This window comes from Ascoidea rubescens (assembly GCF_001661345.1).
Source record: "Ascoidea rubescens DSM 1968 unplaced genomic scaffold ASCRUscaffold_13, whole genome shotgun sequence".
Taxonomy (NCBI): domain Eukaryota; kingdom Fungi; phylum Ascomycota; class Saccharomycetes; order Ascoideales; family Ascoideaceae; genus Ascoidea; species Ascoidea rubescens.
In genome coordinates, this window is record NW_017962925.1 from 17,336 (window position 1) to 31,663 (window position 14,328).

Below are 14,328 nucleotides of genomic sequence, written 5' to 3' on the forward strand. Positions count from 1 at the left end.
CTCGCCACGGTGAACGGAGCGAGACGGTACGGTTGGAGTAAGGTAACAACGGATGAGTCAACCGGCATGTCATAACACGTGCTGTGGTATGCATGTGCGCAATTCCAACAGCATGGCACAGACAGATGCGTCCGACTGCCGTTTACATGCTGAGCGGAATTGGTGGCTCAAAGTGGCATGTGCCGAAAGAAGAAGGTGGATCTGAGATAACCTCTATCTTTGATTCTATCTTTGATTCTATCTTTATTCCATCTCTGATTCTTTATCGCAACACTGACACAACTGCTGGTTTTAATTGGCTGCTTCGAGTGGAATTTTATATGCTCTTCGAATCAAATTTGCATTACTCTCTTTAGAAACTTTTCCTTTCACTGGCACTCTCTTTATCGTCATGTATCTGGTCCATTGGTATGTTCAGCTATCTGGGGTAATTGAACTTCCTCACTTGACTTTTATTCCATCTCAGCAAATGGCGTGAAATTGCCAGAACGAATATGTTTATTGGATACATAGGATGGGATACATAGGATGGGATACATAGGATGGGATACATAGGGTGGTATAAATATTCTGCTTTTTCTCTCTTGTCTTGTCTCCCACCATCTTGTTTACGCAACTCAAAACAAACAAAATTGGTTTTGTTGAGTGTGCTTTCAAAATGTCAACTGCTAAGGTAGCCAACTTGCCCATCTCGTCCAACACCATCATCGACGAATCCCCCATCTCCTTTCCTGCTGAAGAACTATTCGAGCTAGAAAAGAGAGCTATCTTGAACCAATCATGGCTCTACATTGCCCACTCTTCGCAGTTGAAAAAAGCTGGTGATTATTGTTCATTTTCGTTGGCTGGTATCCAGTTTTTTTTAATCAAAAACAAGCAAAATCAGATCAACTGCTTCCACAACGTCTGTCGCCACCGGGCCTATCCTGTCATTAGAAAGGAAAAGGGTTCTTCCATCATCTTGGGTTGTAAATACCATGGTTGGTCCTACAACACCGATGGCTTACTCACCAAAGCGCCTCACTTCAACAACGTCGATGGGTTTGTCAAGTCCGAAAACAGTTTATACAAGATCAATACTCATGTTACGTCCCAGGGTCTAGTGTTCATCAATTTTGATAGATCAGCTGAGAACAACCTCCCCATCTACTCATTTGATCAATTCTTCAACTCGTTTGAGTCAAAGCTAGCTGATTTCGATATCAATGACTATACGTACACCACTTCTTACACACTAGAGGGCGACTTCAACTGGAAAGCGTATCTCCATTCAAACGATCACTTCACATTCAACCAGTCCAACGATTCACATTTCAAGTCAATCAACCATTTCCTCAAAAACACAGTGCAATATAACCCACTGCAACACGAATCCACCCAACAATCAACCGCTACTAAATCATGGTTTGGCTGGGGCTCGTCGGTTGAAACTAACAAAGTCAGCTCTCCACAATCAGAATCCAAAACTGACATATTTACTGGCACTTCATTCATCCTATTTCCTCTCTCTTCAATCAATGTGTTTGGTCCTGCTTGGTATTCGTTGAAGATTTCTCCTGTCTCGCACAATAAAACCACACTACAATATGATATATACTCCAAAAATGACATATCGGATTTCAAGAAAAACGAATTTATCGAATTTATTAAACAATATGAACTACGCAAGTTCAACCACTGCTTGAAGATGGCNTTAATGCTATCAGTTTCCGCTAAGCTCAAATCATTTATCTAACACTAATATTTATTATCACTATTTATCAAAATGGAGTATTCAAACAACTGTTTAATTGGCATCAATCCGGACCTACTGTAAAATTGCACATCATATACATTATATACATCATATACATCATATACATCATATACATCATATACATCATATACATCATATACATCATATACATCATATACATCATATAATTCAAATTCTATTGGTATGTGCTCTGATTAATTTGCTATCTTCAAAGAAAGTAAATCTTAACTTGGGAAATTCTTTTCTATACTTATTAATAAGGTCAAAGTGGTTCCATGACCTTCTTTCCAATCAAATTTCGCTTGTGTTAGGCCATTGTTGAATATATTCACAATTCATTTCTGGCAACGTCAAAGGTAAAACCAAATGAGTCAAAGTGCTCCATTGAGATAACCCTTTGAGTTTTCTTTATCTTGTTATAGCTTAAATTTACGTCTAAGCAACTACTCAATTGTTCAGTGATGTGTAATGTTTTAATACAATTACAAGATAAGTTCAACGACTTTAAATTACTTGGATATTTCCCATTGTCTGCAATCATCATGTCAGTGATTTGGTTACAACACAAATCAATCAATACTATTTAAATCAAGTAAATTTTCAATGTTTTCAATTTTCAGGATATTGTTCCGGAATAGATTGAGATCAACTAAATTTATCATCTGGTCCAAAGTCTCAATTTCTTCAATTTTATTATCTGATAAATCCAGCACTTTTATATTATTTGTTTTATCTAAGTTCTCAATTTTTGCAATTTTGTTTCCTGCTAAGTCGACTCTCACTAAACTGGGAAATTGTCTCACTAAACTGGGAAATTGAGTAGGAAATTTCAAAGTTTCCAAATTTCCAAAGTTGTTATTCCTTATATTAAGCGTTTTTAAGTATTTTTTGTGTAATGCTCCACAGTTTCTTTTCGATAAATATATTCCATTCAACATTCAATTCTAGTGTTGTTAGTTTAAATGTATGAAAAAATGAATGTGAAAAAAAAGATTTAGAATTGATTATATGATGTATAGAATTATCATCATTCAGCTGTCTTTGAAGCTGATATTCTGCATCCCAATTATTGCAAAGAATTAAGTTGCCAAAATCATTTTGAATTGCTTTCAATGTGTTTTTGTGAAAAGGTAGTAACTGTTTTAATAATGATAAGCATTTGAAAAATCCATCTGGCCCTTTTTGTGGAATACTTTGAAGTACTCTAGCAAACGAAATCCATTTGACCACAATAGACATTTTCTCTACAAAACAAAACATGGTAGTTATATATTTATCTAATGTTATTAGAGTTTGATCTGGCAAAATTAGTCTAAAGTATATGTTTCTGGAGAATTGTTTGATATACTTTGTTAAAACGGTAATTGTTTGAAGATTAATCAATAATACAGGTTTTCCTGAAACAATATGAATTTTTTTTCTTTCATTGAACCATATTTTAATGGAACCTGAGTAGACTTCTATGTTTTCAAATAGTGCTTTCAATGGAGCGATTTTAACCATTGCATTCTTAGCTGAACACAACAAGATTATTTGCTTGATATAGAGTTTTGTTGTAATTGAGCTAACGATGTGGGGTGGGAGTGTGTCCAGTAGAATTGTTTTGCTGTTATAGTCCATTTTTGATATGTAGTGTGTAACATAAGCAATATCAAGAATGTGGGTTTCTACAAAAATAAAGTGAAATAGCCAAATATATATTAAGGTTTTCATGTTTAGTGCCACGCATTGACATGCATGAGATCAAACGAATAAAACAATGCTTTTTATCGTTTTCATAGCAACTTTGCGTTTTCTATTGTTTTCTTGCTTTATTGAGCAGAGAAGACTATTTCCTGTTGGTCTTAGGCTCCATTTAAATCAGATCTTTGAACTTCTTTTAATAGCCAAAAAATAAAACCAATTAGTCTCAACAGATTGATGTCTATTTAGTAAAATCTAAAAGATCTTGTTCTCCAACTCTTCTCTCATCAAATACTGACTCAAATTGTCATATCACCATCAGAAATACTAATACCAATAATAATGGAAATTCAAATCAAAAGAACAATTCACCTTGACCCCAAATTCATACCTAATAGCCAACCGTTCTTGTGAACCAGTGCATTACCACCTTATAAAACATACTTCAGTTAACCAGATAGGAAAATAAAGCAATTTTTAAAAATAATGGTTCATTGGGGTACTATCTCATCATCAGTGTATTTAAAGAAGGTGTAGTTAAATTCAATCATATGATTAGTTATTATTTGGAGATGTTCGCTCAACAACTCCATTGACTGTATCAGTCAATTCTGGAAATTCTAATATTATTTTATCACTTAAAGTATCTCTAAAGAGTTTCATGGCAGTCATTTTACCTCTCAAATATTGATTCATTTTCCGTGTGGATTCAACAAATTCTCTTGTATAGATATTAGGATTTCTGCCCATATCAATATACTGAATGATGTCTAGAGGAATCTTGACACTTGAGAGCTCATTTCTTTTGAAATTAAGCAATTGATTTAAATTTGTAACAGTTTGCTCAAACTTGAAATTCAATGCTCTCTTCGCTAAATCTGTTTCTTCAGTATCAGAAACTAATATGCCGAGCTCAAACAAACATTCTATGATATTAAATAACTTTTCCCTGGTTTCTACTAACGCAGCTTTCAATTCTTCTTCAGTGTATTCCATTTGGCCATTACTACTCTGTTGAGTGGACATTTTGATTTATCAATTTACATCAATAAAATTCATTTGAAGGTCAAAACAGAAGCTTGAAAACGTGACCTAAAATAGTCCTATATTGGTTTACACGTTATGATACGTGGCTTTTTCGATCTCTCGATTGCTATATAACGGGCGTTTCGCTCTGATTTTTGTTACAAATTTTGCAGATACAATAGTTATATATTTACTAGTTTTAATTTGATTATACTTGATAAAACTCTAGAACTAGAACATTTTATAGTCCCGTGAAACTCAGGTGATTTTCAATTATATTTAAAACCATGTATATGGTATTTAGAGGGCCCTAATTTTTAATATCAAATTTATTTTATTTTATTTTATTTTATTTTATTTTATTTTATTTTATTTTATTTTATTTTATTTTTATTTATTTTTATTTTTATTTTTATTTTTATTTTATTTTTTTAAGACGTTTATGAACTATATATAGAGTGAAGGATTTGGTGACTATAGATTGTGGTTCGAAAGAAGAAAAGAGCAAAAAGAAAAGAACAGAGGTTGAATTGGGTTGTTTAATTACATTCCTCTAGGCCCTTTTTCTTTTCTTCTTTCGATGATCTAGTTTAAATTCAAAAACTGTTGTCCTGTAGCTTTTAAGAATTTATCAACTTCATTTTTACTTCCTAGCCAAATACCACTTCTAGCATGAATCTCCTTTGGAGTTAAATCTAGGATTCTGTCACCATTATCGTTGACAGCTTTACCACCAGCTTGTTCTAGTATCATCGCCATTGGGAAACATTCATATAATATTCTTAGTTTACCTGATTTGCCTTTGGTTGGATAAGCAAATAAACCACCATACAATAAAGTTCTATGAACATCGGCAACCATTGAACCAATATAACGAGCTGAATAAGGTTTGCCGGTGTCTGGTTGAGGTTCCTTTAGGGAATCGATATATTTTTGAATTGGAGCTGGCCAGTAAATATAATTACCTTCATTGATGGAGTATATTGTTCTTGATAGAGGTATTTTTAAGTTAGCATGGGTCAAGATAAATTCACCTAATTGGGTATCAAGAGTGAAACCATTAACACCGTTACCAGTGGTTAACATTAAATGAGCAGAAGCACCGTACATGGTATAACCTGCAGCAACCATCTCGGTACCACGTCTTAAGACATCGTTGATTGAACCATTTGAACCAGGCAACAATTTGTAGACACCAAAAATGGTACCAACGGAGACACCAGCGTCAATATTAGATGAACCGTCAATTGGATCACAACAAACTGCATAATTTCCTGGACCTTTGAAGGTGATCAAGTCTTCTTGTTCTTCAGATACTAAGACTTTGACGTTACCACTTGCCTTCATCGCGTTAATAAAGATCTCGTCACCAATAACATCTAATTTTTTTTGGTCATCACCAGTGGAATTTGAGGCACCAGCCAAACCGATCAAATTAACCAATTCGGCTCTTCTAATAGTATGAGCAATGAATTTGAAGGCAAATTGTAGAGAGTTTAACAATAATGTTAATTCACCACTGGCTTCTTTAGCATAATGGTGTTGTTCTTCCAAGATAAATCTTGTCAATGTAACAATGTCAGTGTTGACATTATTCTTCTCGGCGAAATCAGATGACATTATAAAATAATTATTATTATAGAACTAATATAAAAACCAATAGACGTGAAGAAGTGAAGAAATGAAAAAGTGAAGAGGCTAACTAATTGGTAAGTCAATAGGTATTTGGAGAAAAAACAAAGACAAAAAAAATCAAAACAGTGAGATATCCAATCTATTTTATAGAAAATTGGAGTGTAAAGGAATTATTCCATCCTTCAACGACAGTCCCACACTGACAGTATTCCATGATGAATGCTCCGAGAAAGACCTCTCAGTATTCCAATCGCCCAGACAGAAAGCAAAAAATGCAACAAAAACAAAACACTCACCGAAGAACACGAACAATTGGACGTAATCCAGTGATTGTTCACTGAATAAGATGCCTCTCCTAACAAAGTCCTCCTTGTGATCAAATCATTTTTCCCTCTTTTAAAGTTCCATCCACAAATTCTGCAAGCGCTGCTAGCTACCGCATCCAAATGCAGAGCCGGTAATGATCACGTGTGTGTCTAACTCCTCTCTTTCTATTGGCTGGTGTTTTTCAACACCGCAGTGTCCTGGCCGTGATTACATCAGCAGCAATGGATGAGCGCCAGCAGTGCGGTGCTCTATCAGACAGGCTCTGATTGGACAGCAAAATAAAAGGTCCCAGGGAAGGAAATGCATGTTATGCGGGAGGTGCAGGGGGTGCAGCGAAGGAGGAAACGAAGCACAGAAGGAAGCACGAGAAGCACGAGAAGCATGAGAAGAAAGAGAAGCACAAGAAGAAAGAAGCCGTAGGGCAAAGGACGAGACAGGGAAAACAGACAAAAAAACTGAGAAACTGCGCTGGTTTTATATCAGAGCTCTTGCTTTTGGCAAAGGTCTGCTTGTGAAACAGTGGGGTAGATAAATCACCAGAAATATTCACCTATTGTATCAAATAACACCAACAGTCTTCATTATTTATGTTTATTTTTGTCAATTGTAAGCTGTTGAATCGAAATAATCAGTGGCTTTATCAAGCTCCTCAGAAATCACCCTTTCTTTTTCAAGATCATATTGTTTATATTCGAAAGTTTTGTGGAGTAATTATAAGCTTAAAATAACTTTTTCAGTTACAATTTGACGATTTTTGACCAATATTAATTGAAAAATTGAAATATTATTCAGTATATTTGAATAATTTAATCTGATTTAGAGTACTTGAGAATATTTTTGAGATAATTTGGAAGAAATGCAACTATTTTAAATAATTTAACTCTTTTAACTTGTAAATTTTATTGTAACAATATATTTAGTGGTGAAGATTAATTTCAACCACCAGTAATCTTGTGCGTATTTTAAAATTAGTTTTCTTTTAGAATTTTGTCCTACACCTCATTACTTACTTAGTTTGAATGAAATTCTTCTTATAAATTTCTCTTTATTTCTCCCCAGATTTTCGAATTATTTTTCTATCTTTCCCTTTCTTGTCTCTTTTTCTTTTGCTTTTCCTCTTGATTTCTACCCACCTAATTTATTCTTTATAATTTACAAATCATAAATCATAACCCTATAATTATATAATAATATTCTATTCATTTATTCTTAAATATTCTTCAACAATGTTTTCAAGAACTTCATCTTTCCAAGCTAGAAATTTAGCCCGTTGTTTTTCAACTTCCCTCCCATCAAATTATAAAGTCTCAATCTTAGGTGCTGCTGGTGGTATTGGTCAACCTTTATCTTTATTGATGAAATTAAACTCAGATGTCACTGACTTGGCTTTATATGATATTAGAGGTGCTCCAGGTGTTGCCGCTGATGTCTCTCATATTCCAACCAATTCCACAGTAAAAGGTTATGGTCCAGAAAACGATGGAATCTCCACTGCTTTAAAAGGCTCTGATGTTGTTATAATTCCAGCTGGTGTTCCAAGAAAACCTGGTATGACCAGAGATGATTTATTCAACACAAACGCCTCCATCATTGCTAGTCTTGCTGGCGCTGTCGCTGATAACTCTCCAAATGCTGCTATCTTAGTTATCTCTAACCCAGTTAACTCAACTGTTCCAATTGTCTCTGAAGTCCTCAAAGCAAAGGGTGTCTACAACCCAAAGAAATTATTCGGTGTCACTACTTTAGATGTCATTAGAGCTTCAAGATTCATTTCTGAAGTTCAAGGCACCAACCCAACTGAAGAAACTGTCACCGTCATTGGTGGTCACTCTGGTATTACAATTGTTCCATTAATCTCCCAAACTCCTCACAAATCTATTCCAAAAGAACAAAGAGACGCTTTAATCAACAGAATCCAATTCGGTGGTGACGAAGTCGTCAAAGCTAAAGATGGTGCAGGTTCTGCTACTTTATCTATGGCCAGTGCTGGTGCCAGAATGGCCTCCTCTGTTTTATCTGCCTTATCTGGTAAAACTAGCGTTACTGAACCAACTTTCATAGATAACCCATTGTACAAATCTGAAGGTGTTGAATTCTTTGCATCTCCAGTTACTTTAGGGCCAGAAGGTGTCACTGAAGTTCACGAATATGGTCCAGTTGAAGACTATGAAGCTGAAATGATTTCAATTGCTAAGGATACTTTAAAGAAAAACATTCAAAAGGGTATTGAATTTGTTGCTTCTCAAAAGAAATAACTAGCCGTAGAAAACCAATCCGATTCTAATTTCCAGCAATCTAATACAAACACCACTTTTCAATTTTATGATTTGAGTGTTGAAGTCTCGAAATATAAATAGTTTGCTAGTGATTGTTTCCGATTACGTTTTTGCTATTACATACTTTGATTTATAGTGTTCATATAATTAGTAATTGTAAATCTGTTGATATTCAATTTTAACTTAAACTCTATTAAGAAAACAACCGAGATTTGCTTCTCTTATTAATTCAACACCCGTATTTCAATAAACCATTAATAATCTCAACCAAAGATCTAAATCAAAATGCATATTATATAAGCTGTTTATTATTCCCAATATTTGCTCTTTGCAACTATTTCCAATTCCAGTGTCATAATTCAAAATCAGTAATAATTTTAATCATAATTTTGCAACTAAATTTACAATGTCTATTCAATCAAGCTTGCTCGGAAAAATCGAATACTTGCCTCTTGATCAGATAAGACGCCCAATTCCTCCAGTGTTGGATTATCAAAAGATCGATGCAATGGTTTCTACTCTTAAAGGTAACCCAATGGCTTCCTATACTTGTTCTTTAGAAGATGCTCAAGCAATGAATGGCGAGTTGCCTCCAATCGATGTAATGAGGGTGAAGGAAAATGGCAAGGTATACTATTTTGCTTTTGGTGGATGCCATAGATTTCAAGCCTATGAAAGGCTAAATGGTGAGAAATTAGTAAAGTGCAAAATTTTACCTGCTACGAAGAAACAGCTCAGCTTGTATCTCGGGGCCTCTGTTGATACAATGTTTAATTAATAACTTGAGCATATGAAGTCTTATTTATTTATTTATCAATTTTGTTTCACCATTTTATCCGTACATTTTTTATATAAAATCTCTTACAAAGAAAATGATTTAACAATACCAACCTTCAATTTCTAGCATGTAAGAGATATCAGAATAACGAAACAACAAAAAAAACCAACAATACCTCTGTTACTTAAAAGAATTAAATTATAGATAAATCGTTTTTTAAATCTTTCAATACAATTTTATCACCTTCGATTGAAGACCTATTTCTTTGTTTAATTGAGTTACTTATATGAAAGGTCAAATTTTCATTTTTCCCACTATTGATTTTATTTGTCGTTGCTTTCAGTACCTCTATATCAGTATCAGAATAAGCATAGTTAGAAAAAAGACCACTGTAAACAGATCCTGTTGGAAATTCTGAATTTTGAGTTGAAGGTCTCACCCTTGAGCTGATTGTTAAATTAACTTTTGAATCCCATATGGAATGAAGCGTTCTTGATTCAACAGGCTTTGAGGAAACATCCATCTCAACGTTTCTGATATTCTCAATGTTTTCAGCATTATTCACATCTTCAAAATTTTCAATTTTGTCAACTTTTTCAATTTTATTTTGATTTTTTTTTAGATTAGATATTTTATTGTTATCAAAAAATTTGATTTTCTGTTTTATTGACTCTTTTTCATCAATTTGAAATTTATCTATATTTTCAATTTTTTCAGTAGGGTCATTATCATTAATATTAATATAATGATTGCTATCGATATTGTTGACAAATTGATTATTATAATTTTCTTTTATGATTAAATTATCTTGAGAATTCGATTTGTTATTTTGAGAATTTAAAGATAGTTTCGAAGAATTATTTATCATTGGTAAGGCTCCAGTTGATATTCTTGCAGCAGTTAATGAAGATTCATTGATGATTGATTTCCAGATGCCCTCTGAGACATTACCTCGTTTTCTTTCACAATTGAAGCAATTACAAAGATTCGATAGAATTGAATCCACTTCTTGTATATTGTTATTATCAGTTAATTTAACCTCTGAAGACTGGTTTTTATAATGCTCATGATCTTCAAGAATATATTCCTTTTTTTTACAATGGAAATTTTCTTTTGGAGTTTTATTGTTTTCAATATGATCAGCATTTACTAGATGTATTGTATTATCCTCCAATTGTTCTATTTGTGAAGAATCTGTATTGCATTCATAAATAGGAGATGGAACAGCAGAAAATATGTTATTTTTTCTTCTAAATATTGAAAATCTTAATCTTTGTCTTTTTGATTTATGGTGAGGTTGTTGGGGTTGTTGAAATTGTTGAGGTTGTTGGGATTGATTGAATTGATTATATTGATTATATTGATTATATTGTTGATTTTCATGATTTTCATGATTTTCATGTTGAGAAAAATGGTGGTTTTCAATTCTGAAGTCTGCAGATTGATGATCAGTTATAGTTAAATCCGAACAACATTCCAAATGGTCTTTTAATTTTTGAAAAGTTGGATGAGGATGATGAACATGGCAACTGCAAATACATTCTCTTCCGTTATCTAAAATTGTGCCAAACTTTTTTGCCGTCAGTTCTTTTTCCAATATTGCAGCATTTTGGACTTCATCAATTGGGACTTCATCGATTGAGACTTCACCATTTTCATAATTTTCGTCATTTATTTTATAATTGTTTTCACTGTGATTTTGATTGATTTGATTGATTTGCTCCCCATTTGCCTCGAGAATATCGAGAAAATCACTATGCTCTATGATAGTTGGATATTCCTTTAAAGTATCCAATCTGTCATTCTGTATTAACCGATGAAGCGAGCTTTTATGGTTGATATTCATATCTGAAATTCTATCGTTGAGACAAATCAATTGGTCATCATCTCTTCTGAATTCGTAATAGCGATCACCAAGCATGTATAGGTCGTGAGGGTTTGTTCGTAATGAAACCAAAGGTTGGTTGGGGATTTTGCCAGTGATCAGTCTTGGATTTCTTTTATTTGTATAGCGATTGTGGCGATATTCAATCTTTAACCGATCAACTTTGCTTTTCAAACGATATAGGTGCATACTAAATATTAAAGATAATATCAATTAAAAATTGAAATAGCGCTTCTCCTTTATCTTGTTTAGACATAGACCTGTGCATATAACTTTGCTATCGAGTTCAATTGTCAAAAGTCAGCAAGTTGAGAAAAGAAGCAAGAATATAAGCAGCGAGAAAAGATACAATCAAGGATCAGAAGCTAAAGTGTTGTCTTCGCCAGCAAAGCCTGCTTTTCCCTCTCCTCTTTCTCCAATCCTGCCTTTGCTGTTTTAGGAAATGGATATAATCAAAACACAAAGCCAACAATTTCTGTTTTGAGAACACAAACCCAACAACCCCAAACAACCCCAAACAAACCTCCAAAACCTCAGGCGGATCCCCACCAGGCTGAAATGTTACACAGATATTTATTAACTAGCTAGTTCGCACTACATAACAGACAGCCTCAGTTGCTGTACCGAGAAAGGTCGTGGAAAGCAGACTCTATGCAGTCCTTTAGTTCTTTATATGAGATGATGATGCAGTTCTGTTCGTTGGGTGCAACTAACAAGATCTTTTCCTCGATTCCTGTGTCCAACTTGTTTAGGCATGTTAGAACATGAGACAAATCGAGAACCGGCCTTCCTGAGCTGTCCACCTGGTGGAAGAGATAGTCTCTGAATAGCTTGATTGGATACCTATCCCCAGATTCAGACCATGAGGGATCATGGTCGAACTCAGGTCTTTCGTTGATGAATCCCAATTTTGTTACCAATCTGAACAATCTCCCATTCTCAACTTCTTTTGACAATTGACTTTCCATGAAATCGCACGAGTTCTGCAAATAATCTATTGTTTTCATTGCGTACAAACTTATATCTGAAGCAAACAATTTTAGCTGGGACAATGAGCTTTCTTCAGATTGTGCCATGGCGTATAGTATGTTTAGATTTTTTTTGAAGTTTTCACTAAAGGGTAGAAATTTTATTAATATCGAATTTTCTTGGTTCCAAGTTCCAGCAGGCAAACTGGATTTGGCTAGTGTGAGTATAATATCGGCAAACTTCAATATATCTTCTTTTTGTATTACATCTATCAAGTTATTATTTCTGGAATATTTAATTATATCAAACGTTCCACAGTCTGACAACCGGATTCTCCCCTGGTTAGTAACAATGATTTTATTAATTGACAAAGATCTTGCTGCCAATCTCATTTCGTGAATGCAAATCAATGCGTTAGTGATTTGTACCATATAATTCCATAATAATGGCTCATTTATTTGAACTGGAAGAGCCCCAGTGCTATCTCCAAAATGTGTCTCTTTTAAGGTTTTTGCTAGTGGATAAAAATCATATACTAAAAATAATGAATTATCGCCAAATGCCATACTAGTAAAAGCCTCGTGTAATTTAACAACGTTTGCACATTTTAAACTGCTCCAAGCTTTGATCGATGAAATACTCTTTTCATCTGTAATTTTAAAGCCTTCTAGTCTTCTCAATGCATATACGTTACCATCATAGTTAGAATATACTTTATAAAGTGAACTTGGTACACCATAGTATTTTAAATTTACTTTGTGATTGAAATTGTCTAAAAGAACTAGGGAGTGATAAATGTGAATATTCTCAGGCAATCCTCCAAAATTGGGCAATACTTGGTTGGTTGCTTCATTTTTTTTCTGCAATGATTCTCTTAAATTATTATCCAAGAAAAATGATTGGGGATTTCTTTGGTAAGGTTCTATTGGCATCTCAAAATGAGGCGGTGGAGCTGGAGCATAACAATGATACTGTATGGGTTGAGAAAAAAATAATTCAGGACGAACTGCTGAGACTGCAGAAACTGCAGTAGCACTTGTAGCAGATGTGGTAACTGGGGCATAGAGACTATTTGGAATTTGATTAGTAGGCAATTGAATTGGTTGCAGGGAAGATATTTGAGCAGGTTGTTGTTGTTCCTGTTGTTGTTGCTCCTGTTTTTGCTGCTGTGGTGAAACCTTGGTCTGAGAGCTAGTTGATATCTCGGAAGATGTAGACCCGACTATCGGAATATATCTTGACAAAGTTGAGGCAGATGAGGAAGATGGTTTAAAAACTGGACTATCAAAGTTGTAAGTGACTTTTGAATATTTTTCTGGGGTTTTTGAAACTGTATGCGTACTTATTGGAGTTGTTCCGTTTTCGAGTTCGCCATTTATATTAAGATTCAGGTTGCTATTTGTTCTGGCACTACTAGTAATGCTTTCTGTAGCCGAAGAGCTGCCGTTACTTGCCATGCTGGAGATGTTGGAGTTACTTGTGCTTGGGACAAAAACAGGAATGTTGTCCAATTTTGAAGCAGAGACAGCAAATTTCTTCTTTAGGGGCTTGAAACTCTGAGAGCCCATATTGAATTTTTTGCTTGTCTTAATTGATATCGCATTAAGCAGTTTTGAGGCAGAAGATGGAGGAGTTTGGTTATCTTTCATATTAAAATCATGTTTAAACGCACAACCCTTGTTTTCATATTTACAATAGCCATGTATATTAATGTTTTTGCATGGAATATCTTTTGCCCACTCCATATCACTTGGGACTTTCACTTTATCAATAAGAGTGGGAAAAAAAACAGTTGTTAATAAGTTGGCTCAGCCAAACCGGTTTGGTGATAATGGAAAGAGATGTTGAACTGTGTGAGAAGAAAACATACTTTTTTCCATTGTCGTATTCTTTTGATCTTGGGATTAAACGTATAGTATCATAAACACCCTATATTACGTCTCTTCTCATTACTGAACAATACTGTTGTTTTGGCCCACTGGAATTGCTGTTT

The 14,328-nt window shown here is 34.3% G+C and overlaps 9 protein-coding genes across 9 annotated transcripts; 3 read left to right on the plus strand and 6 right to left on the minus strand.

Moving 5' to 3' along the window:
* Window positions 1–658: 658 nt before the first annotated feature.
* On the plus strand, window positions 659–1,681 carry ASCRUDRAFT_38097 (aromatic ring-hydroxylating oxygenase subunit alpha; the record flags this gene model as incomplete). Its single annotated transcript, XM_020190824.1, has 1 exon — window positions 659–1,681. A coding segment is annotated over one exon (1,023 nt), but the record flags the coding sequence as incomplete, so codon positions are not given.
* An 83-nt stretch (window positions 1,682–1,764) lies between these two features.
* Window positions 1,765–2,617, minus strand: ASCRUDRAFT_14912 (uncharacterized protein). The gene is made up of 2 exons (XM_020189268.1): window positions 1,870–2,617; window positions 1,765–1,842 (listed from the first exon to the last, which is right to left on the minus strand). Exon 1 carries the CDS (start codon window positions 2,298–2,300, stop codon window positions 2,085–2,087), a length of 216 nt encoding a protein of 71 aa, XP_020045433.1. The 5' UTR covers window positions 2,301–2,617; the 3' UTR covers window positions 1,765–1,842; window positions 1,870–2,084.
* Window positions 2,326–3,259, minus strand: ASCRUDRAFT_9544 (uncharacterized protein; the record flags this gene model as incomplete). Its single annotated transcript, XM_020195181.1, has 2 exons — window positions 2,326–2,617; window positions 2,661–3,259. 2 exons carry the CDS (start codon window positions 3,257–3,259, stop codon window positions 2,326–2,328), a joined length of 891 nt encoding a protein of 296 aa, XP_020045434.1.
* A 735-nt stretch (window positions 3,260–3,994) lies between these two features.
* On the minus strand, window positions 3,995–4,435 carry ASCRUDRAFT_37955 (uncharacterized protein; the record flags this gene model as incomplete). Its single annotated transcript, XM_020190812.1, has 1 exon — window positions 3,995–4,435. The coding sequence occupies one exon, from the start codon at window positions 4,433–4,435 to the stop codon at window positions 3,995–3,997; it is 441 nt and encodes a 146-aa protein (XP_020045435.1).
* Window positions 4,436–5,050: 615 nt separating this feature from the next.
* On the minus strand, window positions 5,051–6,085 carry ASCRUDRAFT_38071 (fructose-1,6-bisphosphatase; the record flags this gene model as incomplete). Its single annotated transcript, XM_020190821.1, has 1 exon — window positions 5,051–6,085. The coding sequence occupies one exon, from the start codon at window positions 6,083–6,085 to the stop codon at window positions 5,051–5,053; it is 1,035 nt and encodes a 344-aa protein (XP_020045436.1).
* Window positions 6,086–7,653: 1,568 nt separating this feature from the next.
* On the plus strand, window positions 7,654–8,682 carry ASCRUDRAFT_37778 (malate dehydrogenase; the record flags this gene model as incomplete). The annotated part of the gene is made up of 1 exon (XM_020190797.1): window positions 7,654–8,682. One exon carries the CDS (start codon window positions 7,654–7,656, stop codon window positions 8,680–8,682), a length of 1,029 nt encoding a protein of 342 aa, XP_020045437.1.
* A 427-nt stretch (window positions 8,683–9,109) lies between these two features.
* SRX1 (sulfiredoxin) lies at window positions 9,110–9,481 on the plus strand (the record flags this gene model as incomplete). Its single annotated transcript, XM_020191999.1, has 1 exon — window positions 9,110–9,481. The coding sequence occupies one exon, from the start codon at window positions 9,110–9,112 to the stop codon at window positions 9,479–9,481; it is 372 nt and encodes a 123-aa protein (XP_020045438.1).
* A 193-nt stretch (window positions 9,482–9,674) lies between these two features.
* Window positions 9,675–11,555, minus strand: ASCRUDRAFT_71859 (uncharacterized protein; the record flags this gene model as incomplete). Its single annotated transcript, XM_020192000.1, has 1 exon — window positions 9,675–11,555. One exon carries the CDS (start codon window positions 11,553–11,555, stop codon window positions 9,675–9,677), a length of 1,881 nt encoding a protein of 626 aa, XP_020045439.1.
* A 422-nt stretch (window positions 11,556–11,977) lies between these two features.
* PAN3 (PAN-complex poly(A)-binding subunit PAN3) lies at window positions 11,978–14,080 on the minus strand (the record flags this gene model as incomplete). Its single annotated transcript, XM_020194692.1, has 3 exons — window positions 11,978–13,403; window positions 13,554–13,611; window positions 13,813–14,080. The coding sequence occupies 3 exons, from the start codon at window positions 14,078–14,080 to the stop codon at window positions 11,978–11,980; spliced, it is 1,752 nt and encodes a 583-aa protein (XP_020045440.1).
* Window positions 14,081–14,328: the final 248 nt, after the last annotated feature.